At 41.6% G+C, this 25,861-nt stretch overlaps 1 protein-coding gene across 1 annotated transcript in view; it reads right to left on the bottom strand.

Annotated features, from left to right (window-relative positions):
* Positions 1–25,861, bottom strand: part of AGO4 (argonaute RISC component 4) — a 78,098-nt gene that overhangs the window by 15,358 nt on the left and 36,879 nt on the right. The window contains exons 12-13 of the mRNA XM_044287641.1: positions 11,292–11,476; positions 4,635–4,794 (exon numbers count right to left, since the gene is read on the bottom strand). Of these exons, the coding sequence (XP_044143576.1) occupies positions 4,635–4,794; positions 11,292–11,476 (345 nt within the window). The remainder of the gene's footprint in view (positions 1–4,634; positions 4,795–11,291; positions 11,477–25,861) is intronic.

The following is a 25,861-nucleotide window of genomic DNA, read 5'->3' as shown; positions in this document are numbered from 1 at the left end:
AGACCTTGCCACAGATTGCGTTGCACAGTGCACGGCTGATTTTGTCCCCCACTTGGTTGTGCAGAGAAGGGATGCTCGCCTGGAAAAGTAGTGGCGGCTGGGCACAACATACTGTGGGACAGCCACTGCCATCAGATTCTTAAAACTGTGTCCACCAGACGGAATGACAGCATTTCAAAGGCCAGGAATTTGATAATGCTGGCATTCAGGGCCAAGGATCGCAGGGGAAGGGGGGGGGGGGGGGTACTTCCTCTTTCGCTCCAGTGTTTGGGAGATAGACAGCTGAACGCTTCCATTGGACATTGTGGAGATGCTTGGTGACCCAGGTGGTGGCGTTGCTGGCAAATCCTCTGTTTGTGGGGTGGCAGGTGCCACTGTCACTCCAGAGGGGTATATAGAGGCCAAGACTGCAGCAGAAGAGGAAGCAGGAGGAGCCAGAGACCTTTCTTGGTTTTTGAGGTGTCTACTCCACTGCAGGCCGTGCTTTGCACTTAGATGCCTGGTCATGCAGGTTGTGCTCCGGTTTAGAACGTTTATGCCTCGCTTCAGGCTCTGATTGCACAGCGTGCAAACCACTCGTGTCTTGTCGTCAGCATATTGTCTGAAGAACTGCCACGCCAGGAACCTCCTTGGAGCTGGTTTTGGTGTGCTCGGTCCCTTGGTACGGTGGGCAGTAGCAGGTGTACTGTCTAGGGGATGGCAGCTCCGCTTTTGCACCCTGCTCCCTCTTGTGCTGTGCTGGTGGCTCTGTGCAACCACCGCCTCTTCCGCCGAACTACACAGGTCACTTGCATGACCTCGATTCCATGTGGGGTCGAGGACCTCAGTCTTCCACATCTTCCACCCAGTCTTCACCCCTGCCCTCCTCGTCGGTCTGCACACTGCAGAAAGCCACAGGAGTTGGCACCTGTTTCGTCATCATCCAAGACGTTCTGCGGTGGTCCTCCCATGTACTCATCTTGAAAGATAAGTGGTTGGGCATCAGTGCACTCAATCTCTTCCACTTCTGGGGCAGGGCTAGGTGGATGTCCCTGGGAAACCCTGCTAACAGAGTCATCAAAAAGCAGAAGAGACTGCTGCATGACTTGGGGCTCAGACTGCTTGGCTGATTTGCAAGGGGGTGAGGTGAAAGACTGATGGCCATGGGCTGCAGGTGCCAACTCTGATCTTTCGGCAGGGGACTGGGTGGGAGACCATGAAGGAACTGGAGGCACTGTAAGCCACCCAATCTACCATTGCCTGTTCTTGTTCTGGCCTCACCATTCGGGCCTACCAAATAACACTGAAGGTTCTGTCGCCTACTCACACCTGAGAAAGGCGTTTCACTTGTGCGTGTAGCTGGCACAGATTGACCACGTCCTCTCCCTGCAACAGGAGCTCCACCAGCAGCATCACGACCAGGGACACGTCCCTTATTGGACGCTCAATCTTTGTGTTCACACAAACAGATAGTTTATGTCAGACGATAATGTAACCGCCAATAGTCAACAATTAAGTTCACTGACAGTAAGGCTGTGCCTGTGACAAAGAAAATTTCTTGAGGTCACACAACACAGTGTGACAGGCGACTTTAAAACAATTACTTTACGGTCAAAAATGTGAATCTATCAAACAATGTAACAGCAGTATAACGGTTTTAGTGGACTGTCAGAAATGTAGCAGGACGCAAATGTACCATCTAGCACAAAAAGTGCTTTTTTTTTCAAACGACAGTGTAACAGCAGTATTTACAGGTTTCAGATATGCAGTGCCGGTGTCAAAGAAAAAAAATATATATATAATCGCTTTAGGTCACACAAATGTGACAGCCTAAAGTAATGGAATCATTTTCACTGGCAGGTATGCACTGCAGGCTGCATTGATTTAACAGATTGATTTAATGAATAGGATTTTCCCTGCCAGATATTCAGCACAGGGGTACTTCACAGAAAAAATAAAATAAAAATATGAATATGTTCCGTTCCGTCCCCTCCCGGGGTCCTAGAGTCAGGCGGATTACATATATTTTCCCTTCCCCTGGCACATATGCAGTGCAGGTGTCTTAAAAAAATGCCTAGATGTTGCCCACTAAGCTACAAACCAGATTCCCAAAAAGTTGGGACACTTAAAATATTGACATTTGCCATCTCCACATCATTGCATTCAGTTTTTATTCACAATTTATTTGTAATAGAACGTAGATAACAGATCAAACGTTTAATCCGAGTAAATGTATCATTTTAAAGGAAAAATACGTTGATTCAAATTTTCACGGTGTCAACAAATCCCCAAAAAGTTGGGACAAGTAGCAATAAGAGGCTGGAAAAAGTAAATTTGAGCATAACGAAGAGCTGGAAGACCAATTAACACTAATTAGGTCAATTGGCAACATGATTGGGTATAAAAACAGCTTCTCAGAGTGGCAGTGTCTCTCAGGAGCCAAGATGGGTAGAGGATCACCAATTCCCACAATGTTGCGCAGAAAGATAGTGGAGCAATATCAGAAAGGTGTTACCCAGCGAAAAATTGCAAAGACTTTGCATCTATCATCATCAACTGTGCATAACATCATCTGAAGATTCAGAGAATCTGGAACAATCTCTGTGCGTAAGGGTCGAAGCCGTAAAACCATACTGGATGCCCGTGATCTCCGGGCCCTTAAACAACACTGCACCACAAACAGGAATGCTACTGTAAAGCAAATCGCAGAATGGGCTCAGGAATACTTCCAGAAACCATTGTCAGTGAACACAATCCACTGTGCCATCCGCCGTTGCCAGCTGATACTCTACAGTGCAAAGAAGAAGCCATTTCTAAGCAAGATCCACAAGCTCAGGCGTTTTCACTGGGCCAGGGATCATTTAAAATTGAGTGTGGCAAAATGGAAGACTGTTCTGTGGTCAGACGAGTCACGATTCGAAGTTTTTTGGAAATCTGGGACGCCATGTCATCCAGACCAAAGAGGACAAGGACAACCCAAGTTGTTAGTTCAGAAGCCTGCATCTCTGATGGTATGGGGTTGCATGAGTGCGTGTGGCATGGGCAGCTTGCATGTCTGGAAAGGCACCATCAATGCAGAAAAATATATTCAGGTTCTAGAACATCATATGCTCCCATCCAGACGTCATCTCTTTCAGGGAAGACCCTGCATTTTTCAACAAAATAATGCCAGACCACATTCTGCATCAATCACAACATCATGGCTGCGTAGGAGAAGGATCCTGGTACTGAAATGGCCAGTCTGCAGTCCAGATCTTTCACCTATAGAGAACATTTGGCGCATCATAAAGAGGAAGGTGCAACAAAGTAGGCCCAAGATGATTGAACAGTTAGAGGCCTGTATTAGACAAGAATGGGAGAGCATTCCTATTTCTAAACTTGAGAAACTGGTCTCCTCGGTCCCCAGACATCTGTTGAGTGTTGTAAGAAGAAGGGGAGATGCCACACAGTGGTGAAAATGGCCTTGTCCCAACTTTTTGGGGATTTGTTGACACCATGAAATTCAGATTCAACATATTTTTCCCTTAAAATTGTACATTTTCTCAGTTTAAACTTTTGTTCTGTGATTTATGTTCTATTCTGAATAAAATATTAGAAGTTGGCACCTCCACATCATTGCATTCAGTATTTATTCACGATTTGTATAGTGTCCCAACTTTTTTGGAATCCGGTTTGTACTAGAACAGGATTAAAGTAATGTCCCTGGCACACATGCAGTTGCAAGTGCACTGCACTTGCAAAAATGGTCGCCGACGCACACCTAACAAAACAGACTGATTAAAGCTCATTTCTCTGTGGCACTAAGCTCAGGGGTATAAAAATGTAGCATAGCACCCACAAAAATAATAACTGTAGTTTGCAGATTTAACACCAAGAACACCAGAATTGTTTCCTAATCTCTCCCTCACAGCTGCAGCAGTCTCTCCCTACACTAGTAAGAGCAGAGTGACGTGACTACAGCTTATATAGAGGCTGGGTCACATGCTTCACTGGCCAATCACAGCTATGCCATTAGTAGGCATGGCTTCTAAGGGCACACTAGTTAAAAGCTTGTTGAGATGGCCTTTTAAAAAAAGCGCCATAAAAAAAAAAAAAATGCAAAAAAAAAGCTGAACACCGAACTCTAACTTTTACAAAAAGGTTAGGGTTTCGGGTACAAAAAACCCTGAAGTTCAGTACAAACCCGAACTTTACAGTTAGGGTTCACTCAACTCTAGTCACTTACAAAAAAAAATAACATGAGTGACAAGACCATTTCCTCCCTAAGCAATATCTTGCAAAGTTAAGTGATTCTTAACATTTAAAAAGGGACTCCAAGTTACAAAAAAGCACCCTCCCAGGCAAGAAGAACCATAAAATAAAAGCACATACACACCCCTGCCCCCCACACTGCTGCCACTCCGATCCTCTCCATCTGGTTTTGTTTGTTTGACTGCAGGGCTGTTGTGCCCGTAGCCTGCACGTGACCCCTGCAGCCAATCACTGACCTGAGGTCATGTGCCACATATCACTGACTTGCAACAGGCAGATTCGGAACAGTCGCACTGGAAGTGGTGGTGACGGAAATGGTGTTATTTCACAACCATTGATCTCTTACTTCACTATGACAACAGAACAGCATCCTGAATCACTTAAATTGGACAAAGTTGTGTTACCTTTGATGTGGGACCAGAACATTGTTTATGCCTCCAAGTTTAGCATTGATCTTCAGGCATAAATTGGACAGTGTCTGCGGAGAAGTCTTCACCACATTTTTAACCTGCACACATTGAGTAGCCATACCAAGGAGTGTATCCCCCACTCTCTTCACCTCAGCTGACGAAAAAGAAAGTTGTATAACAATACATAAAACTAACGTAACATAACCACCCGACACTAGTACAGTTACTTTAATATACAGTGAAAATGAAAAAATTAACAGTTATTACACTCACAGGTAAATTCATGTCCTTTACCTGCCAAAGACGCATGTCATACATCCTTGCAGGGTTTCAATTCAGTAGCCAAGGATGTACCCGGTACTGAAGGCAAAATCTTGAGCAGTTTTAAAATTATCTGGTCTTATTTTTATTTTCTAGAAAAGGTGTGAAGAGAGCGCTTGCCCATCTAATTACGTCTCTATTCCTAATTAGAGCTTTTATTAACGCATGAGGCAGAAGTTTAACAGTGAAAAATTACCAAACAGCCCTGGCAGAGAAAGGTTTAAAGTTAATCTCAGTTTTTGTAAAAACAAAATTCAGTACCTAAACATTAATAAAATATATGTTTATAGTGGCTGGAATGCAGACATGGATTTAAAGGGAACGACTCATCAGAAAATACATTTAAATCACATTTTTTAGTTCCTTTTTTTGCCCTAGAGGTTGCTGCACACATGACTGGCTCTATTCAATTCTATTGGAGTCCTGAAAATAGCAGTGCATTGCTTCCTTTAGAAATCAGGGTAAGCACTGTTAAACACTTCAGAAGGTAATAGTACACCAATTTTATAATTAAAACAAATAAAATAATTAAATGAAAATTAACACAAGATAAGACCTTAAAACAAGAAACAGTCTTTTCAGTTTTAATTTTCAGATTGATTTAGTTTCCGCAGAGAATGATATCTACAAAGCAAAAGGCTTTGTAGCTAGTGTAAAAACATCGGGATTTACACATTTTAATTCCTAAATAGAGCACAGTAGCCTTGAATTACTGGGGTCCTAGTTTCGTATCAGATCAAGGAAAACATCTATATATCATCCCTGTGTTTGCATGGATTTTCTCCAGGTACTTCACTTTCTTCCCACTCAAATACATACTCACAGGTTAATTTGGAATTTAGACTGAGCCCCACTGGAGATGACAGCACTGCAAAACATGTTGGCACTTTTCAATAGAAAATTAGACCAAACATGTTAACCCTTTCACTACCGAAAAATTTTACGTTTACGTTTTTATTCCCCATATTTTTTAATATTTCCATTCACGTAGCTATATGAGCGCTTATTTTTTGCGGGACAAGTTGTACTTTCTAATTCAACCACTAATTATGGCATACAATTTAGTGGGAAGTGGTAAAAAAAAAAAATCCAATTAAGGTGAAATTGGGAACAAAAAATAAATAAAAATTCCTCCACCATTTTACCGGTTTTGTTCCCACAGCATTTTGTTTGCAGCAAAACTGACCCATGCCCTTTATTCACTGGGACTGTACGATTACAACGATACCCCTTATGTATAGTTTTTTTTTTTAAATGTCTAAATAGTGTAAAAAGAAATTAAAAAACTTGTAAAAAAAAAAATTCTATCACCATATTCTGACCCCATAACTTTATTATAGTTAGTCAGGTCCATAAATATTGGGACCAACACAATTGTAACATTTTTGGCTCTATAATCCACCACAATGGATTTGAAATGAAACTAAAGATGTGCTCTAACTGCAGACTGTCAGCTTTAATTTGAGGGTATTTACATCCAAATCAGGTGAATGGTGTAGGAATTACAACAGTTTGCATATGTGCCTCCCACTTGTTAAGGGACCAAAAGTAATGGGACGGAAAAATAATCATAAATCAAAATTTCACCTTTTAAGACTTAATTGCAAATCCGTTGCAGTCAATTACAGCCTGAAGTCTGGAAAGCATAGACATCACCAGATGCTGGGTTTCATCCCTGGTGATGCTCTGCCAGGCCTCTACTGCAACTGTCTTCAGTTCCTGCTTGTTCTTGGGGCATTTTCCCTTCAGTTTTGTCTTCAGCAAGTGAAATGCATGCTCAATCGGATTCAGGTCAGGTGATTGACTTGGCCATTGCATAACATTCCACTTCTTTCCCTTAAAAAACTCTTTGGTTGCTTTTGCAGTATGCTTTGGGTCATTTTCCATCTGCACGGTGAAGCGCCGTCCAATGATCTCTGAAGCATTTGGCTGAATATGAGCAGATAATACAGGTCCTTCTCAAAAAATTAGCATATTGTGATAAAGTTCATTATTTTCTGTAATGTACTGATAAACATTAGACTTTCATATATTTTAGATTCATTACACACCAACTGAAGTAGTTCAAGCCTTTTATTGTTTTAATATTGATGATTTTGGCATACAGCTCATGAAAACCCAAATTTCCTATCTCAAAAAATTAGCATATTTCATCCGACCAATAAAAGAAGTGTTTTTAATACAAAAAAAGTCAACCTTCAAATAATTATGTTCAGTTATGCACTCAATACTTGGTCGGGAATCCTTTTGCAGAAATGACTGCTTCAATGCGGCGTGGAATGGAGGCAATCAGCCTGTGGCACTGCTGAGGTGTTATGGAGGCCCAGGATGCTTAGATAGCGGCCTTAAGCTCATCCAGAGTGTTGGGTCTTGCGTCTCTCAACTTTCTCTTCCCAATATCCCACAGATTCTCTATGGGGTTCAGGTCAGGAGAGTTGGCAGGCCAATTGAGCACAGTAATACCATGGTCAGTAAACCATTTACCAGTGGTTTTGGCACTGTGAGCAGGTGCCAGGTCGTGCTGAAAAATGAAATCTTCATCTCCATAAAGCTTTTCAGCAGATGAAAGCATGAAGTGCTCCAAAATCTCCTGATAGCTAGCTGCATTGACCCTGCCCTTGATAAAACACAGTGGACCAACACCAGCAGCTGACATGGCACCCCAGACCATCACTGACTGTGGGTACTTGACACTGGACTTCAGGCATTTTGGCATTTCCCTCTCCCCAGTCTTCCTCCAGACTCTGGCACCTTGATTTCCGAATGACATGCAACAGTCCAGTGCTGCTTCTCTGTAGCCCAGGTCAGGCGCTTCTGCCGCTGTTTCTGGTTCAAAAGTGGCTTGACCTGGGGAATGCGGCACCTGTAGCCCATTTCCTGCACACGCCTGTACACGGTGGCTCTGGATGTTTCAACTCCAGACTCAGTCCACTGCTTCCGCAGGTCCCCCAAGGTCTGGAATCGTCCTTCTCCACAATCTTCCTCAGGGTCCGGTCACCTCTTCTCGTTGTGCAGCGTTTTCTGCCACACTTTCCTTCCCACAGACTTCCCACTGAGGTGCCTTGATACAGCACTCTGGGAACAGCCTATTCGTTCAGAAATTTATTTCTGTGTCTTACCCTCTTGCTTGAGGGTGTCAATGATGGCCTTCTGGACAGCAGTCAGGTCGGCAGTCTTACCCATGATTGCGGTTTTGAGTAATGAACCAGGCTGGGAGTTTTCAAAAGCCTCAGGAATCTTTTGCAGGTGTTTAGAGTTAATTAGTTGATTCAGATGATTAGGTTAATAGCTTGTTTAGAGAACCTTTTCATGATATGCTAATTTTTTGAGATAGGAATTTTGGGTTTTCATGAGCTGTATGCCAAAATCATCAATATTAAAACAATAAAAGGCTTGAACTACTTCAGTTGGTGTGTAATGAATCTAAAATATATGAAAGTCTAATGTTTATCAGTACATTACAGAAAATAATGAACTTTATCACAATATGCTATTTTTTTGAGAAGGACCTGTATTGCCCGAAACACTTCAGAATTCATCCTGCTGCTTTTGTCAGCAGTCACATCATCAATAAATACAAGAGAACCAGTTCCATTGGCAGCCATACATGCCCACGCCATGACACTACCACCACCATGCTTCACTGATGAGGTGGTATGTTTAGGCTCATGAGCAGTTCCTTTCCTTCTCCATACTCTTCTCTACCCATCACTCTGGTACAAGTTGATCTTGGTCTCATCTGTCCATAGGATGTTGTTCCAGAACTGTGAGGGCTTTTTTAGATGTTTAGCAAACTCTAATCTGGCCTTCCTGTTTTTGAGGCTCACCAATGGTTTACATCTTGTGGTGAACCCTCTATTCACTCTGGCGAAGTCTTCTCTTGATTGTTGACTTTGACACACATACACCTACCTCCTGCAGTGTTCTTGATCTGGACAACTGTTGTGAAGGGTGTTTTCTTCACCAGGGAAAGAAGAATTCGGTCATCCACCACAGTTGTTTTCCATGGTCTTCCAGGTCTTTTGGTGTTGCTGAGCTTACCGATGCGTTCCTTCTTTAAGAATGTTCCAAACAGTTGTTTTGGCCACGCCTAATGTTTTTGCCATCTCTGATAGGTTTGTTTTGTGTTTTTTTAAGCCTAATGATGGCTTGCTTCACTGATAGTGACAGCTCTTTGGATCTCATCGAGAGTTGACAGCAACAGATTCCAAATGAAAATAGCACACTTGAAAAGAACGCTGGACCTTTTATCTGCTCACTGTAATTGGGATAATGAGGGAATAACACACACCTGGCCATGGAACCGCTGAGAAGCGAATTGTCCCATTACTTTTGGTCCCTTAACAAGTGGGAGGCACATATGCAAACTGTTCTAATTCCTACACCGTTCACCTGATTTGGATGTAAGTACCTTCAAATTAAAGCTGACAGTCTGCAGTTAAAGGAAAAAAAATTGGTGTAATTTCAAATCCATTGTGGTGGTGTACAGAGCCAAAAATGTTAATTGGGTCCATAAATCTTGGGACATTGAGACATCTGCTGAGCTGTGTGGGGGGCTCATTTTTTCACGTGACAATCTGTAGTTTATTGATACCATTTTGGAGTGTGGCTTTGATGGCATTTTATTACTTTTTGGAGTAAGCAAAGCAATGAAAAAAAAATTGCAAATTGGCCATTTTAACCCTTTCAGTTACACCATGCTCCGTATTAGAAAAATAGAGACCCATCAGCCATGACGTGCACTGCACGTGCGAGCTGGCGCCATGTTTGCCTAACATGTATGGTGCTGGAAGCAAAAGGGTTAAAGTAGATTCCATGTGTGTTCTGAAACCCTATGTTTTACTAATGTTTTAAAAGCTTTCTCTAATGTTATTTTGAAGTCAGCAACTGCAAGGTACCCATCTATTATCTAAAGTGAGAGCTTAAAGGGACACTGACAGGCCCTATGAACATATTTAGATATTCCTATGCAGTTATAGGTCTATTAAAGTGTATTCCAATGATAAGAGTACCCCCTGTCCGCATTGTAAACCATGTAAAAACAACTTTATATTCATCTGTCAATCACATTTCTTTATGCCCAAGGGGCGTTTCTCATACCGTTGTGCCCAGCCGTGCCTCAACTGTCGATTCCTACCGCTGCCCAGCTCATGATTATTCACTGTGCTGGGCGGCTCTTACAATCCCCGATCCTGTCAGTTCCTGCGCATGCCCGATAGAGACTTATGGGCATCGGCCTCAATCTGATCATCTGCACATGCGCCGGCACCCTCCCAAGCCTGTAATTTAATGCGCCTGCATCCGATCTCTCCTCCAAGGAACTCTTATCCAGCGCTTCAGAGCGCTGATGTCATCAGAAATTCAGATAGTTAATGCGCCTGCGCCGGCCAAGAAACTCCTCTCTCCGCTGACAGGATTGGGGAATGTAAGAGCCGCCCAGCGCAGTGAATAATAATGAGCTGGGCGGCGGTAGGAATCAACAGTTGGGGCGCGGCTGGGCACAAAGGTATGAGAAACACCCCTTGGGCATAAAGAAATGTGATTGAAAGATGAATATAAAGTTGTTTTTTACATGGTTTACAATGCAGACAGGGGGTACTCTTATCATTGGAATACACTTTAATAGACCTATGACTGCATAGGATTAACTCGATATGTTTAGAGGGCCTGTCAGTGTCCCTTTAAAGAGGACCTTTCATCAGTTTTAACATAGGCTAATTATGGCATTACCTTGTAGGGAAGCGCCCACTGATGCCATGGATGTTTTATTTTATATTTCTTATTTTTTTTTTTTTTTTTTTTTTTTTTTATCAAAAGCCCCCCCCCCCCCCCCCTTTGTCCACTGTTGCCCCCCATTGATTTGGCATCTTGTATTCTAATGTGCAGTATCGTCGCAATGGGGTGGAGACGCAGTCTTGTGCTGTGGACCTCTCCTCTCTGGCTGTGAGAGTGATCCAATCAGCCAGGAAGAAGGGGCTCAAGTTCTCGCGAGATTCCTTTTCACTGGCTGTGAGCTGTCTGCTCTGATTAGATCGTGCTCACAAGCATGGAGAAGGAGACGCCCATAGCAGAAGACTGCGACTCCACCCCAGTGCGATGATACTGCTCATTATAATACAAGGCGACAAAACAGCGGACAAACGGGGGAGGGGCTGGGATGGATTTTGAAAAAAAAAAAAGGATTTAAAATAGCATCAGTGGGGGCCACCCTACAAGGTAATACCATAATTAGCACGACAAAGGGCACAACTACACTGCAACATGTCGCACAACAATTCTAATGATAGTCTATGGTGTCAGTAAGATCATTTTAAGGCCAAAGGCTCTTACCATACACAGGAGTCTTCCCAGGAAGGATAACCACAATTAGCTGGAGACCAACATAGGTAAGTTTTAAATGTTTGAACATCGGCTCCACACTGTCTGCACCCTGTGCATATTTACAGAAGCATGGCTGACCCTGGATTGGCATCCCCGCATCTTTTGATATTTTCCTTAGCTGGTCAGTGAAGCTCCTATTGAGAAAAGCAAAGCATAGCTTTCACATTACAACACTGAAAAGAACGGTTCATGTATATTAACTCATTCAATTATTAATCCCTTTAGGACACAGCCATATTTCACCTTAAGGACCAGGCCATTTTTTCCATCTGACCAGTGTCACTTTAAGAGCTGATAACTTAAACGCTTTAACTTATCCAGGCCATTCTGAGATAGTATTTTCATCACATATTGTACTTCATGACACTGGTAAAATGAAGTCCAAAAATTATTGATTTATAAAAAAAAAAAAAAAAAAAAAAAAATTTACCAAAAATTTGTAAAAAAAATTGCAAATTAATCTACCCCTAAAATACATAGTAATAACTGCAAAAATAGTTATTACTTTACATTCCCCTATATGTCTACTTCATATTTGGATCAATTTGGGAATGATATTTTATTTTTGGGGGATGTTGTTACAAGGCTTAGAAGTTCAGAAGCAAATCTTGAAATTTTTCAGAAATTTTCAAAAAACCACTTTTTAGGGACCAGTTCAGGTCTGAAGTCACTTTGTGAGGCTAACATAATAGAAACCATAGAAAAATGACCCCATTCTAGAAACTACACCCCTCAAAGTATTCAAAACTGATTTTACATTACCAATGGCAAATGTGATAAAATTTCAGAATTTAGATTTTTGGGCAAATTTTCCATTTTAATCAATTTTTTCCAGTAACAAAGCAAGGGTTAACAGCCAAAACAAAATGCTATATGTATTGCCCAGATTCTGTAGTTTGCAGAAACACCCATGTGGTCATAAACTACTGTACGTGCACACAGTAGGGTGTAGAGGGAAAGGTGCGCCGTATGGTTTTTGGAAGGCAGATTTTGCTGGACTTTTTTTTACACCATGTCCCATTTGAAGCCCCCCTGATGCACCCCTAGAGTAGAAACTCCATAAAAGTGACCCATCTAAGAAACTACACCCCTCAAGGTATCCAAAACTGATTTTTACAAACTTTAACCCTTTAGGTGTTGCACAAGTTATTGGCAAATGGAGATGAAATTTGAGAATCAATTTAAATCATTTTCCAGTTACAAAGCAAGGGTTAACAGCCAAACAAGACTCAATATTTATGGCTCCGATTCAGTAGTTTACAGAAACACCCCATATATGGTCGTAAACCGCTGTACGGGCACACGGCAGGGTGCAGAAGGAAAGTAATGCCATATGGTCTTTGAAGGCAGATTTTCCTGGACCGTTTTTTTTTTTTACACACACAATGTCCCATTTGAAGCTCCCTTGATGCACCCCTAGAGTAGAAACTCCCAAAAAGAGACCCCATTTTAGAAACTACGGGATAGGGTGGCAGTATTGTTTGTACTAGTTTAGGGTACATACGATTTTTGGTTGCTCTATATTACACTTTGTGAGGCAAGGTAACAAGAAATGGCTGTTTTGGCAGTTTATTTTTTGTTATTTTCAACATTCGACAGGTTAGATCATGTAATATTTTTACAGAGCAGGTTGTCACGGACGCGGCGATACCCAATATGTATACTATTTTTTATTTATTTATCTCAGTTGTACACAATGATTTCATTTTTGAAACAAAAAAAATAACAAAAACAAGTTTTAGTGTCTCCATAGTCTGAGAGACAGTTTTTTCAATTTTTGGGCGATTATCTTCGGTAGGGTCTCATTTTTTGCGGGATGAGGTGACGGTTTGATTGGTACTATTTGTGTACATACGACTTTTTTGATCAATTTTATCACCTTTTTTGGGAAGTATGGTGGGCAAAGTTTCAATATCAGTTTTTATTTTTTATTTTTATGGCATTAACCGTTTGGGTAAAGTAACATGACCGTTTTATAGATCAGGTCGTTACGGACGCGGTGATAATCAAACATGTGTAGGGAATTTTTTTATTCATTTTTAAATCAGTGATAAATGTGTTTTTGGATTTAACTTTTTTCACTTTTTCTTACGCAGACCCACTTGGTTCTTGAAGATCCAGTGGGTCTGATGTCTGTATAATACAGTACAATATATAGTGTATTGTACTGTATTCTACTTACACTTTGAACAGATCTATGCCTTTAGCACAGATCTGTTCAGCACCATGGACAGCAGGATACCCGAGAAGGCGTCCTGTTGCCATGGGAACCTTCGCCGTCTGCCACAACTGAGCAGACTGGGAAGGGGAAGGAGGGGAGCTCCCCATCCTGTCTGGGGGCTGCAAAGGTACAGCAGCACCCCGATGGGAGAGGGAGGGAGCTCCCCGACTTAAACCTTTCCATACAGCGGTCCGTACGGACCTGCGGTTTGCTGCGATCGCTGACATGGGGGGGGGAGGGGGACCCCCCGGCGCATCTAGCCAAAGTGCCTGCTAGCCAAGGTGGCGGTGATCAGAACCATACATGACGTACTGATACGTCAGGTGTCCTGAAGAGGTTAAAGAATCCAAAAGGCCCGAATGCCATTTAAAATTCTATGACTTGCTTTTAAAGCAACTTCCTAAGAACATCCCAAATCTCCACAGACAAGATAGTGAAAATTCATCTTTAAACAATACACCATTTTTAGGTCCAAAACTATGCAGCAGACTGTTGGATTCCATATGAAGGGGACTTTCACACTAGTGTTTTTCTTTCCCGGCATTGAGTTCTGTCCTAGGGGCTCAATACCAGAAAATAACCAATCAGTTTTTTATCCTAATGCATTCTGAATGGAGAGCATCAGTTCAGTCTTTTTGCCCTTTCAGGACGGAGATAATACGGCAGCATGCTGCAGTTTTATCTCAGTCCAAAATTCTGAAACACTTGCCGGATCTGGCATTTCCCATTGACATGCCCCGAGAGGTCTGGCAAAACTGACCCGTTTTTGCGGCCTGCGCTTGCTCAGACCGCAAAAAAATTAGAAAAAAAAATATCAGGATAAACTGATTGGGCACCCGAGACAGATCCAGCATTTCAATGCATTTGTCAGACTGATCAGGATCCTTCTGTCAAATGACAGTTTGCATATGTTTTGACGGATCTGGCAGGCCGTTCCGGCGACAAAACTGCCTGCCGGAATCCTCTGCCACAAGTGTGAAAGTACCCTTAGGCAACCATATAAGAAAATAAATTGCAGTTTTTTTTCTACTAGGGTGACTGCAGAGATTTTCGTTGTAGTCTCAGTATTTTGTGAATTGCTAGTTGATATCTTGAACTTTCATTTTCGATACGTTTCTAAGCCCACTTTCACACTAGCGTTTTTGTTTGATCTGGCAGGGTTCAGCAAAAATGCTTTTGTTGCTAATAATACAATCATCTGCATCCGTTATGAACAGATCCGGCTGTTTTATCTTTAACATTGCGTTTTCTATTGTGTTAGATGACAAAAACGTGTCATGCTCCCCATCCCAGGACAGAAAGCAAACCGCAGCATGTTACGGTCTGCTTTTCGGTCTGGGAACGCAATGCATTTAGAAGCATTTTCCGTTCAGTTACATTTTGGCCCCTTTGACAATGAATGGGAACAAAACTGAAGCTTTTTTTCCAGTAGTGAGCCCCTATGACAGATCTCAATACTGAAAAAAACGTAATCCCTAGTGTGAAAGTACCCTAAAGGCTTTGGTTCAGTCACTTTCAACCACAAACCTGATTTTTTTTTTTTTTTGCATTTTGTCATGCTTTTGAGGAAAAACGGATTAAAAAAGGTCCATGGGTGTAAACTGTTAATTGGCATTTGCACAATACGCCAGGTGTCTTTCAGAAAATTATTTCTGGGGTTAACGGCCTAAAACCAGACCTCTGGCCACCCTAGGGGCAGGCTGCTGTAGAGGTCAATTAAGGGGACGGTCCACTATGGAGGCCAGTGTTAAGGGGCAGATTGCTGTAGAGGATTGACCCCTAACCTCTGTAGGGGCAGAAACATAAGAGGTTAAATAGCCCCCTCCCACCACCATTCCCCAGTGTTTAAAAATTACTAGAGAGCCTTAAAATAAAGACTAATGCAAATATATGGTATTACTTACATACCAAACATGAAGTTAAATTTAACTTAAAGGGAGGGAATCATGTGCAGTCATGGAGATTTCATGAAAAAAGAATTACCGGTAAGACTAATTCCGAATTTCCATATGATCGCCATGACGGCATCACAAAGCCTGAAGGACTTTGCATCCAAAACTTTGCAGACAAAATCTAGTTTATGTTTAATAAATGTGTGCACATTGGACCAGATCACAGCCCTGCATATCTCGTCCAATGAAGCACCAGCTTTCTCAGCAAAGGAAGATGACAGCCCTGGTGGAGTGAGATCTGAGGTTCTCAGGAGGATCTACAGTCATGGCCAGAAGTTTTGAGAATGACAAATATTAGTTTTCACAAAGTTTGCTGCTAAACTGCTTTTAGATCTTTGTTTCAGTTGTTTGTGATGTAGTGAAATATAATTACATGCACTTCATACGTTTCAAAGGCTTTTATCGACAATTACATGACATTTATGCAAAGGGTCAGTATTTGCAGTGTTGGCCCTTCTTTCTCAGGACCTCTGCAATTTGACTGGGCATGCTCTCAATCAACTTCTGGGCCAATTCCTGACTGATAGCAACCCATTCTTTCATAATCACTTCTTGGAGTTTGTCAGAATTAGTGGGTTTTTGTTTGTCCACCCACCTCTTAAGGATTGACCACAAGTTCTCAATGGGATTAAGATCTGGGGAGTTTCCAGGCCATGGACCCAAAATGTCAACGGTTTGGTCCCCGAGCCACTTCGTTATCACTTTTGCCTTATGGAACGGTGCTCCATCGTGCTGGAAAATGCATTGTTCTTAACCAAACTGTTGTTGGAAGAAGTTGCTGTTGGAGGGCGTTTTGGTACCATTCTTTATTTATGGCTGTGTTTTTGGGCAAAATTGTGAGTGAGCCCACTCCCTTGGATGAGAAGCAACCTCACACATGAATGGTCTCAGGATGCTTTACTGTTGGCATGACACAGGACTGATGGTAGCGCTCACCTTTTCTTCTCCAGACAAGCCTTTTTCCTGATGCCCCAAACAATCGGAAAGAGGTTTCATCGGAGAATATGACTTTGCCCCAGTCCTCAGCAGTCCATTCACCATATTTCTGCAGAAGATCAATCTGTCCCTGATGTTTTTTTGGAGAAGTGGCTTCTTTGCTGCCCTTCTTGACACCAGGCCATCTTCCAAAAGGCTTCGCCTCACTGTGCATGCAGATGCGCTCACACCTGCCTGCTGCCATTCCTGAGCAAGCTCTGCACTGGTGGCAGTCCTATCCCGCAGCTGAATCCTCTTTAGGAGACGATCCTGGAGCTTGCTGGACTTTCTTGGACTTCCTGAAGCCTTAACAAAAATTTAACCTCTTTCCTTGAAGTTCTTGATGATCCTATAAATTGTTGATTGAGGTGCAATCTTAGTAGCCACAATATCCTTGCCTGTGAAGCCATTTTTATGCAACGCAATGATGGCTGCACATGTTTCTTTGCAGGTCACCATGGTTAACAATGGAAGAACAATGATTTCAAGCATCACCCTCCTTTAAATAGGTCAAGTCTGCCATTTTAACCCAATCAGCCTGACAATCTCCAGCCTTGTGCTCGTCAACATTCTCACCCGAGTTAACAAGACTATTACTGAAATGATCTCAGCAGGTCCTTTAATGACAGCAATGAAATGCAGTGGAAAGTTTTTTTGGGGATTAAAGTTAATTATCATAGCAAAGAAGGACTATGCAAGTCATCTGTATATGCAAATTGCCATTATAAAAACGCAAGCAGCAACTTTTCCAATTTCCAATATTTATGTAATTCTCAAAACTTTTGGCCACGACTGTAGAACCTGAAGCTTTTAACAAAAAGGAAGTTGTATCCTTGATCCATCTAGCAATAAAGGATTTAGAAACCTATTTTTCCCTGCGAACTAGACGAGGTGGTTATCCGTTTTCCAGAACTCTTTGGTGACCGCCAAATATTTTAGTACAACTTGGACATCTAGGTTGGTTGCAAAATGAGGGTAGAAAGATCTGACTTCTCTGAAAGCCGGAAACAACCTCGGGGCGGAACTCCGGGTCCAGCCTTTAGAACAATCCTATCGGAAATTATAAAGGTAGGGTTCTCTGATAGAGAAAGCTTGGATCTCCCCTAACCTCCTGGCTGATGCAATTTCAATTCGGAAAGCTGTCTTGAAAGCTAGAAGTTTAAAGGGAATCAGATCAGGTGACAGAGCCTTTTAGCCCGCTCAGATCATGTTATAGACTCATTTGCCCACATTACAATGGTACCTTTATTTGTGCTGTCCTTCGCCGAAATCTTCCAAAAAAGACTTTAAAAAAAAACTTATGCTAATGAGGTTCAGCAAGTGCCCAGGGGCAGCATTACTGCAGCAAGTGCCCAGGCCCCTCGGCGATGTGCCCAGAAAACCACACCTATTTTACCCCTCTGGCCCGTCCTCCTTTCCTATTACCACCTGGGCACTTGCTGCAGTAACGCCGCCCCTGGGCACTTGACGAACCTCATTAGCATACGTTTTAAAAGTTTTTTGGAAGCTCTCGGCGAGGGACAGCACAAATAAAGGTACCATTGTAATGCAGGCACAGGAGTCTAACCTGATCTGGGCGGTCTAAAAGGCTCAGATTAGGTGACTGAACCCTTAGAAGAGTTTCCTCTTAAGGGAGTCTAAGGGGCTCGGCACAAGTCCATTAAGGACCGTGTTCAAGTCCCAGATAGGGGCGTGAGATTTTAAAGGAAGATCTTAATCTGGAAGTTGCCCTGATAAACAGTTTAATCCACCTATTGCTTGCTAAATTAGTATTGAAGAAGGTACTTAGAGTGGAAACCTGAACCTTTAAAAAAGGTGGAAGGTGTAAGGCCCAATTCCAGACCTTTTTGCAGGAAAACTGTTTTCCAAATTTTATCTGCCCTGACCAGGAACTACATTTTTACCACTTCTTCAAATATATTGGAGATCAGTTTTTTCATGCAACATCTCAGTGTAGATATAACACTAAATATATGTAAAAATGGGCACTCAGATCATAAGTTGCTGCATCGGAAAAAGTTTATATAAAAATACCATTATACATAAAAATAACATTAAAACATTTATGTAAAAACAAAATTAGATAATTTTTCGATCGATAATATAGTCGACTTTGGTATAAATCGATAATGAGTCAATTAGAATATTCAGAAGAGTCTATCTTGAAGACATCGACTATAAAAGTATCGATTATTTGAAAAAGGCCACAAATACTGGAGAATAAGCAAACCACAGAAGCTCTAAATTTCTAACGATCTTTTCAGATAGTATTCCCAATATTTAGCATGCAAAACCACTTATAATTTTCTTTGTCAGCAAGTTCACGAACACATGGAAAAAGGTATATGAGCAGTATCTGTTATTGTTCCTTCTGGAGAAATGTAAAATGTATTATGTATGTCACTGAATGAAACATCTGGATTGTCCGACACAATATTCAGGGCTTACTCCAGGAAATTCCCACACAAATTTTTGGAAAATAGGTTCATACGAAGTATTCAAATACTGCAACAGCGGTTTTGATGCGGTTTTTGTGCGTTTTTCATGCTTTGTGTTATTTCCAATTCCAACAGATAAAAATACCCATTGGATGCCCCCCTATGCCCCCCCAAATATATTGGAGGTTTGAGTGGAATATCCTCAAACACTTTAAGAACGATTCTAGGGATAAAGTTGTGAGGCTTTTTATATACCGTGTGTTGCCAACTAAGACTGCACCAGCTTTAAAATGTATATTGTTTGTGTGGTCTATTTGCAATCTTTATATATGTATATATAGTTGTATCTCCTTAATATTCCTTAGATATTTTGAATTACGTTTTTACCATTTAGTTTTAAACCAATGTATTTTAAATGTCTATGTTTTAAAATGTTGATTAATGAGATGGGAAAGGCCACAGTATAGAGCAGCTGGGATTGCTGAAAACCACCACTCCCGAATTCAGTCCCTATGAAAACCACATAAAATATGGACTGTTACACATACAGACTGACAGCCACTGATTGTGTGTATACATCGAAACGCGTATGGCAATTCTGATAATTTGACTACATTTACAGACTTCAATCTGAAGGAAAGACCACGCTGCAATCTGTAAAGAGGTGACGTATAGAAATCACGTGGGACACCACCAGGTACGTGATTACCATATGAAAAATTTGGGACCACCATTTGAAAGTTTTGAAAGTTTTGACTGAAGCCTATATCCATGTTCAACTAATGGAAAAAGGAGACACTGATTAAGCGTGTGGCCCACTAGTGGTGAAGATATAACAAAGATACTGCTCATATACCTTTTTCCATGTGTTCATGAACTTGCCGACAAAGAAAATATAAGTGGTTTTACATGCTAAATATTGGGAATACTATCTGAAAAGATAATTTGAAATTATTTAGAGCTTCTGTGGTTTGCTGCTTCTCCAGTATTCTTTGTGGCCTTTTTCAAATAATCGATACTTTATAAAAATAGTCTATGTCTTCAAGATCGACTCTTCTGAACATTCCAACATTCTAATTGACTAATTCATATCAGTCTTAAGAGTCGATTATATCGATTTATACCAAAGTCGACTATATTAAATCGATAAAAAATGTATCGAATTTTGTTTTTACATAAATGTTTTAATGTTATTTTTAATTATTATTTTAATGTATAATGGTATGTTTATATAAACTTTTTCTGATGCAACAACTTATGATCTGAGTGCCCATTTGTACATATATTGTACAAACTTTTTACATTTACGCGAGCACCTAATTCTATCCGGATTGGAGGTGAGCCGTCTTGTCCCCATTTTTAGATATAACACTGTCTGAAAGTCCCTGGCATTTTAATACAGAGATCTCAGGATCCAAGCTTTAAACTTGAGTATCTCTAAGTGTGGATGCAGAATTGGACCCTGAGGTAAGATGTCGTTTCTGTGGGGCAGCACCCAAGTATCCACAATAGTTAGCTTCTGGAGGAGGGAGAACCAACTCCTTTTCGGCAAATAGGGGGTGATCAGAATGACAGTCACTCTTCCCTGGAGGATCTTCTGAATTACCTTCAGAATCAGGGGAAGAGGAGGGAATGCATAAGCTAACTCCCAGTACCAAGTGAGGGAAAGAGCATCTATTTTCCAAGGATTGTCCCTTGGGTTCAGAGAACAAAATATTTATAGTTTTCCATTTCTTCTTGAGGCAAACAGGTCTATTGTCGGAGAGCCACACCTGTCATGTTAAATACTTAGATTAAATGACCACTGTCTGATCTATTCTCTGCAGGCTGAGATGATCTGCTTCTTGATTTAAGAATCCCTCGAGATGAATCGCAGACATTTACTTCACCTGTCTTGGCCCAGGTAAATTTCTTTTAAAGACGTAGACGCTTCTTTGATCTCATTCCTCCCTGGTGTAGGAGGTATGCAACCGTAGTCATGTTGTCCGATAGTATCTTCACGTGATGATTTCAAAGAGACCTCGAGGAGGTTACTACTTTGTCCCAAGTACCTTGGTAATAACAGTCTCAGATTTTTGCTCCCCAACCCATTCTGCTGACATCTGTCAGTATTATATAGAGGGAGATTTGTTCCAAACCAGGAGAGAGTAGAAAACTATTTTTGTATCCCGATATTTCTAGGGTCCAAGGGTTTGAGGTTATATTTTCCCAGGGAACTAGAAAATTCTGCAGTCTCCCCCCTATTCTGACGCCATTGTCTGTCACCAGATTTACTTTGGGGATAAAGGAAGAAACCCCTTCCTCTAGCCCCCTTTGGGTAGCTCTAAAGGCACAATTTTCCTTTGCCCCTGTAGGACTTGTCCTGACTAGAATAGGCGCGAAATGGAAGTTTCCTTATGTATGGCCCATTTTTTTTTAATCGCACACTTTCGCCAGAAGCTCATCAAGAATTGGCCAGAAAACATTCTCCTGAGAAGGGGATAGAGCAAAGATTTATTTTAAAAGTCTTATCCAAAGAGCTCTGCAGGCTGTATTTGATAAGCTTGCATCTCTGGCAGAAAATCTAACATTCTACAGATACAGCTGCCAAAAAAACTTGCAGATATTTATAGGAGGAATAAAAGCTAGTATTTCCTCCCGTAGCGTTTTACTTGTAATGTGATTTTCTAGCCCGTTCAACCACAGATATATAGATCTAGTTACTGACGTAGCAGCTATATTTGCTTTAAGACTGAAAATAAATGCCTCCCATGATCTCCGCAAAAGGCTAACTGCTTTTCGTTCCATCAAGTCTGAGTTGAGAAGCATCTTCAAATGGAAAAGGTCTTTGTTGACATTAGCCACTTGATCAATTTACAGAACAGTTAAATAATTTGGATTCAGAAGGATTGAATAGCAGACTGTTCTTAAATTCTTTGGAAATGCCCAGCCTTTTCTCAGGATCAGACCACTCTTCCATAATCAATTCCTTAATGTTCTCATTTATTGGGAACACACTGGCACGTTTAACAATTCTTCCTGTATGGAATGTGCTTTCTGGACTTCAACCCCCATGGTCGCACGAAGTGCCTTTAAGAGGTCATTTATTTAATCAGATGAAAAGTAGTACTTCCCATTTCCCTCTGACACCTCTCCCTCAGATGGGGGTTCCTCATCAGCCCATTGCTTGGAAGAATAGTCACCTACCATGCATTCGGAATCAGAGGAGGACACTACCCTCATTTCTGGTCGCTTAGGGGGTTGAGGTCCCTGGGTCGTCTGTCAGTTGACAGGGCCGCATTTCTTCCTGAATCATGGTTCTGATACTGTCCATAAGTGATGGTTGCTCCTCATGAACATTAGATACGCAGTCCTTGCAGAGTTTTTTTTTTTTTACTTATGACTCAAGTAATCTCTTGAAGCAAGAGATACATTTAGAGGCTTTTTAGCTTTCTTCTGCGCCTCCTTTGCCTAAGGATATGAAAAAAACTACCTCGTCAGGAGGGGGATTTAACAGAGCATGGTGGTGACACCCATGTGCAAAGAAAAAAATAAAATAAAGCCAAGACCAAGTGCTCCCTATGCGCATAAAAAAAAACACAGATCTACATTAAAAAAAAAAATAATAATAATATCCCACAAGAGGAACTTACAGGAGGCAAAGCTGGGGCATCATGCTCCCTAGGACTCTGCAGCTCAGGCCCGACATATTGAGACAGTATCACTACTCAAACCTCAGATCAGCATTTGTCCGTGGCTCCCCGCTGTTCTTTTATCCTGCTGCCGCCTGCTCCTGTGAACTTCCGGGTCATACCACATGACTGCCGTGACCCGGAAGTGACGTCATACGTCTTTCGCGTGCCTGCTCGCCGGCCGCGCTACCAGCTCAACCCATAAGGGGAGAGAAGGAGCCAGCAACCCAGGCGCAGGCTCCGAATGTACCAGAGCAAGCCCTCCCGATTTCCCCAGCCCAGCATAAGCACGTGGCTGCCGGCAGACTGGGGAGCTCAAAGAAATGAAATGAGCTTAAGGTAAATAAGAGACTGTTCCTACAGGTCGCCCAAGGAAAAATAAAAATAAATTTACACTTCATCTCCATGATGTGCAGGGAGACTCTTCTCTGCCCCTGGCCTCACCAGGGACAGGAAACAAAGGGGAATGGTGGTGGCAGGGGGCTATTAAACCTCTTCTGTTCTTGTCCCTACAGAGGTCAGGGATCAAACTCCTTGTGATATAGTCATGGTGATATGGAAATCACTGTTCAGGAGATGGGGTACTGTGGAGGTCACTAATAAAGGGGCAGACTGTAGTGGAGGTCAGACCTCTTAAGGGGGCAGGGAATGGTCCGCAATGGAGGTCAATGTTAAGAGGGCTGGTCTTGTGAAGGTCACATTTTAAGGGAACAGAGCTCTGTGGGGGGGTCAGGTCCTTTTGCTAGTACTAAATAAAATGAAATATCTAAAAAAGGTTTTTGTACTTAAAAATTTGGTGACGTCGAACAAGATTTGCTGCACTCACCATTTTAACCCCTTCCCGACATGACATAATAGCAAGTCATGGCAGCAAGTGACTTGCCGTATTTTTACATACTATTACGTCATGGTGATTAGGCGGGAACCCAAGCCGTGGGATATCCCTGATAGCCGGGCCCCTGCTGTATCCGCCAGCATCGCTGTAAAAGCCTTTGCCAGCAGATTAACCCCCTTCTATGCCACGGTCAGCGCTAACCACAACATAGGTGGTGCTGTGGCGGGGACCCAATGGGTGACCAGGCAGCCCGATGCCATGCACAGACTGCCTAATGCCTTGTCAAAAGCAGCCATTTTGCCATCTTGCATCACAAAAAATTAAACACCAAGTGATAAAAAAAAAGGCGTATGTCCCATAGAATGGTACCAATAAAACAGTCACCTCTTCCCGCAAAAAATTAACCGCTACATAAGAAAAATCGCTAAATAAAAAAATATAGCGCTCAGAACATGGAGACATTAAAATATGATTTATTTAACTTCAAAAACAGCTATTATTGTGTTAAAGTATAAAACTTGAAGAAAGTATACATTCGGTATTGCCACGTCCATAACGATCTGCTCTATAATAATGTCACATGACCTAACTCCTCAGGTAAAAATACATAAATCAAAACTGTGCCAAAACCACAAATTTTTTGGTCACCTTGCCCCATAAAGCGCAATAATGAATGACCAAATAAAAAAATATATATATCATATGTACCCAAAAATGGTAATAAAAACAACTACCTGCATAAAACGAGCCCCTGCACAAGACGATCAGCAGAAAAATAAAATATGGCATTCAGAAAATGGACACAAAAATGTTTATTTAAAAAAATGCTTTATGTAAAACTGAAACAAAGAAAGTAGACATATTTGATATCATGGAGTCCGTAATATGCTTATAAAAATAGCACATAATGTACCCCATCAGATAAATGTTGTAAAAAATAAAAACTGTACCGAAACATGTTTTGGTTACCTTGCCTCACAAAAAACATAATGGAGAAAATAAAAATCATATGTACTCCAAAATAGTACCAATAAAACTGGCACCTTATCCCGTAGTTTCCAAAATGGGGTCACTTTTGAGGAGTTTCTACTCTAGGAGTGCATCAGGGAGGCTTCAAATGGGACATGGCATCTAAAAACCAGTCCAGCAAAATCTGCCTTCCAGATGGTACTCCATTTCTCCTGCACCCTGCTGTGTGCCCTTACATCAGTTTACGACCACATGTGGGGCGTTTCTGAAAACCGCAGAATAAGGGTAATAAATATTGAGTTTTGTTTAGCTGTTAACCCTGTTAAAAGAAAAAAGGAAAATCTGCCAAAAAAGTGAAATTTTGAAATTTCATCTCCATTTCCTTTAATTCTTGAGTAATACCTAAAGAGTTAAAGTTTGTGAAATCAGTTTGAGTAACGTGAGGGGGTCCAGTTTCTACAATGGGGTCATTTATGGAGGGTTTTCACTATGTAAGCCCCACAGTGACTTCATACCTGAACTGGTCCTTAAGTAGGTTTTGGAAATTCTTAAAAATTTTAAGAATTTCTTCTAAAATTGTAAGCCTTCTAACGTCCTAAAAAAATAAAATTACATTTACAAAACGCCAACATAAAGTACACATATGGGGAATGTTAAGTAATAAATATTTGAGGTATCACTGTTGTAAAAAGGCAGAGAAACCTAAATTTGGAAAATTGTTAATTTTTCAAGATTTTTGGTAAATTTGGGAAGGTGAAATATACTGACTAAAATGTATGACTGGCACTCACTGAAATTGATAATATTATTTATTTATTGCCACATGAAGGAACAAGTAAGGCCTCATGCACACGGCCAAGAGCGGTCTGTGGTAACCCGGCCGGGATTCCTGCCGACAGCAGGCGCGCACGGCGCCATTGGTTGCTATGACACCGTGCGCTTCATGCCGCCGCTGCACTACAGTAATACACTCTTATAGATCATACGAGTGCATTACTGTAGTGCAGCGGAGGCATGAAGTGCACGGCGTCATAGCAACCAATGACGCCGTGCGCGCCTGCTGTCAGCAGGAATCCCAGCCAGGTTACAACAAACTGCTCTCGGCTGTTGAACACTGCCGTGTGCATGAGGCCTAAGTGTCAAAGACTCGATAAGTCAAATGCATCACTTACTTGTTCCTTTATGTGGCAATAAATAATAAGTAGTATCCATTTCAGAGAGTGCCGTTCCCTTCTTCTGGTTTGCTGGACGCTGTCCCTGACATGTGCACCGCGTATGAATATTAAGTGCCGGCTGCTCTAAGTTTTCAAATATATGACCGTCAGGAAGTACAACATGTCACGAGAAAGCAATCTCAGAATGCCTTGGATAAGTAAAAGTGTTCCAAAGTTATTACCACATAAAGTGACATGTCAGATTTACAAAAAAATGGCCTGGGCGGGATGGTGAAAACTGGCC

This window comes from Bufo gargarizans, chromosome 3, assembly GCF_014858855.1.
Source record: "Bufo gargarizans isolate SCDJY-AF-19 chromosome 3, ASM1485885v1, whole genome shotgun sequence".
Taxonomy (NCBI): domain Eukaryota; kingdom Metazoa; phylum Chordata; class Amphibia; order Anura; family Bufonidae; genus Bufo; species Bufo gargarizans.
This window is presented reverse-complemented; position numbering and strand designations above follow the sequence as displayed.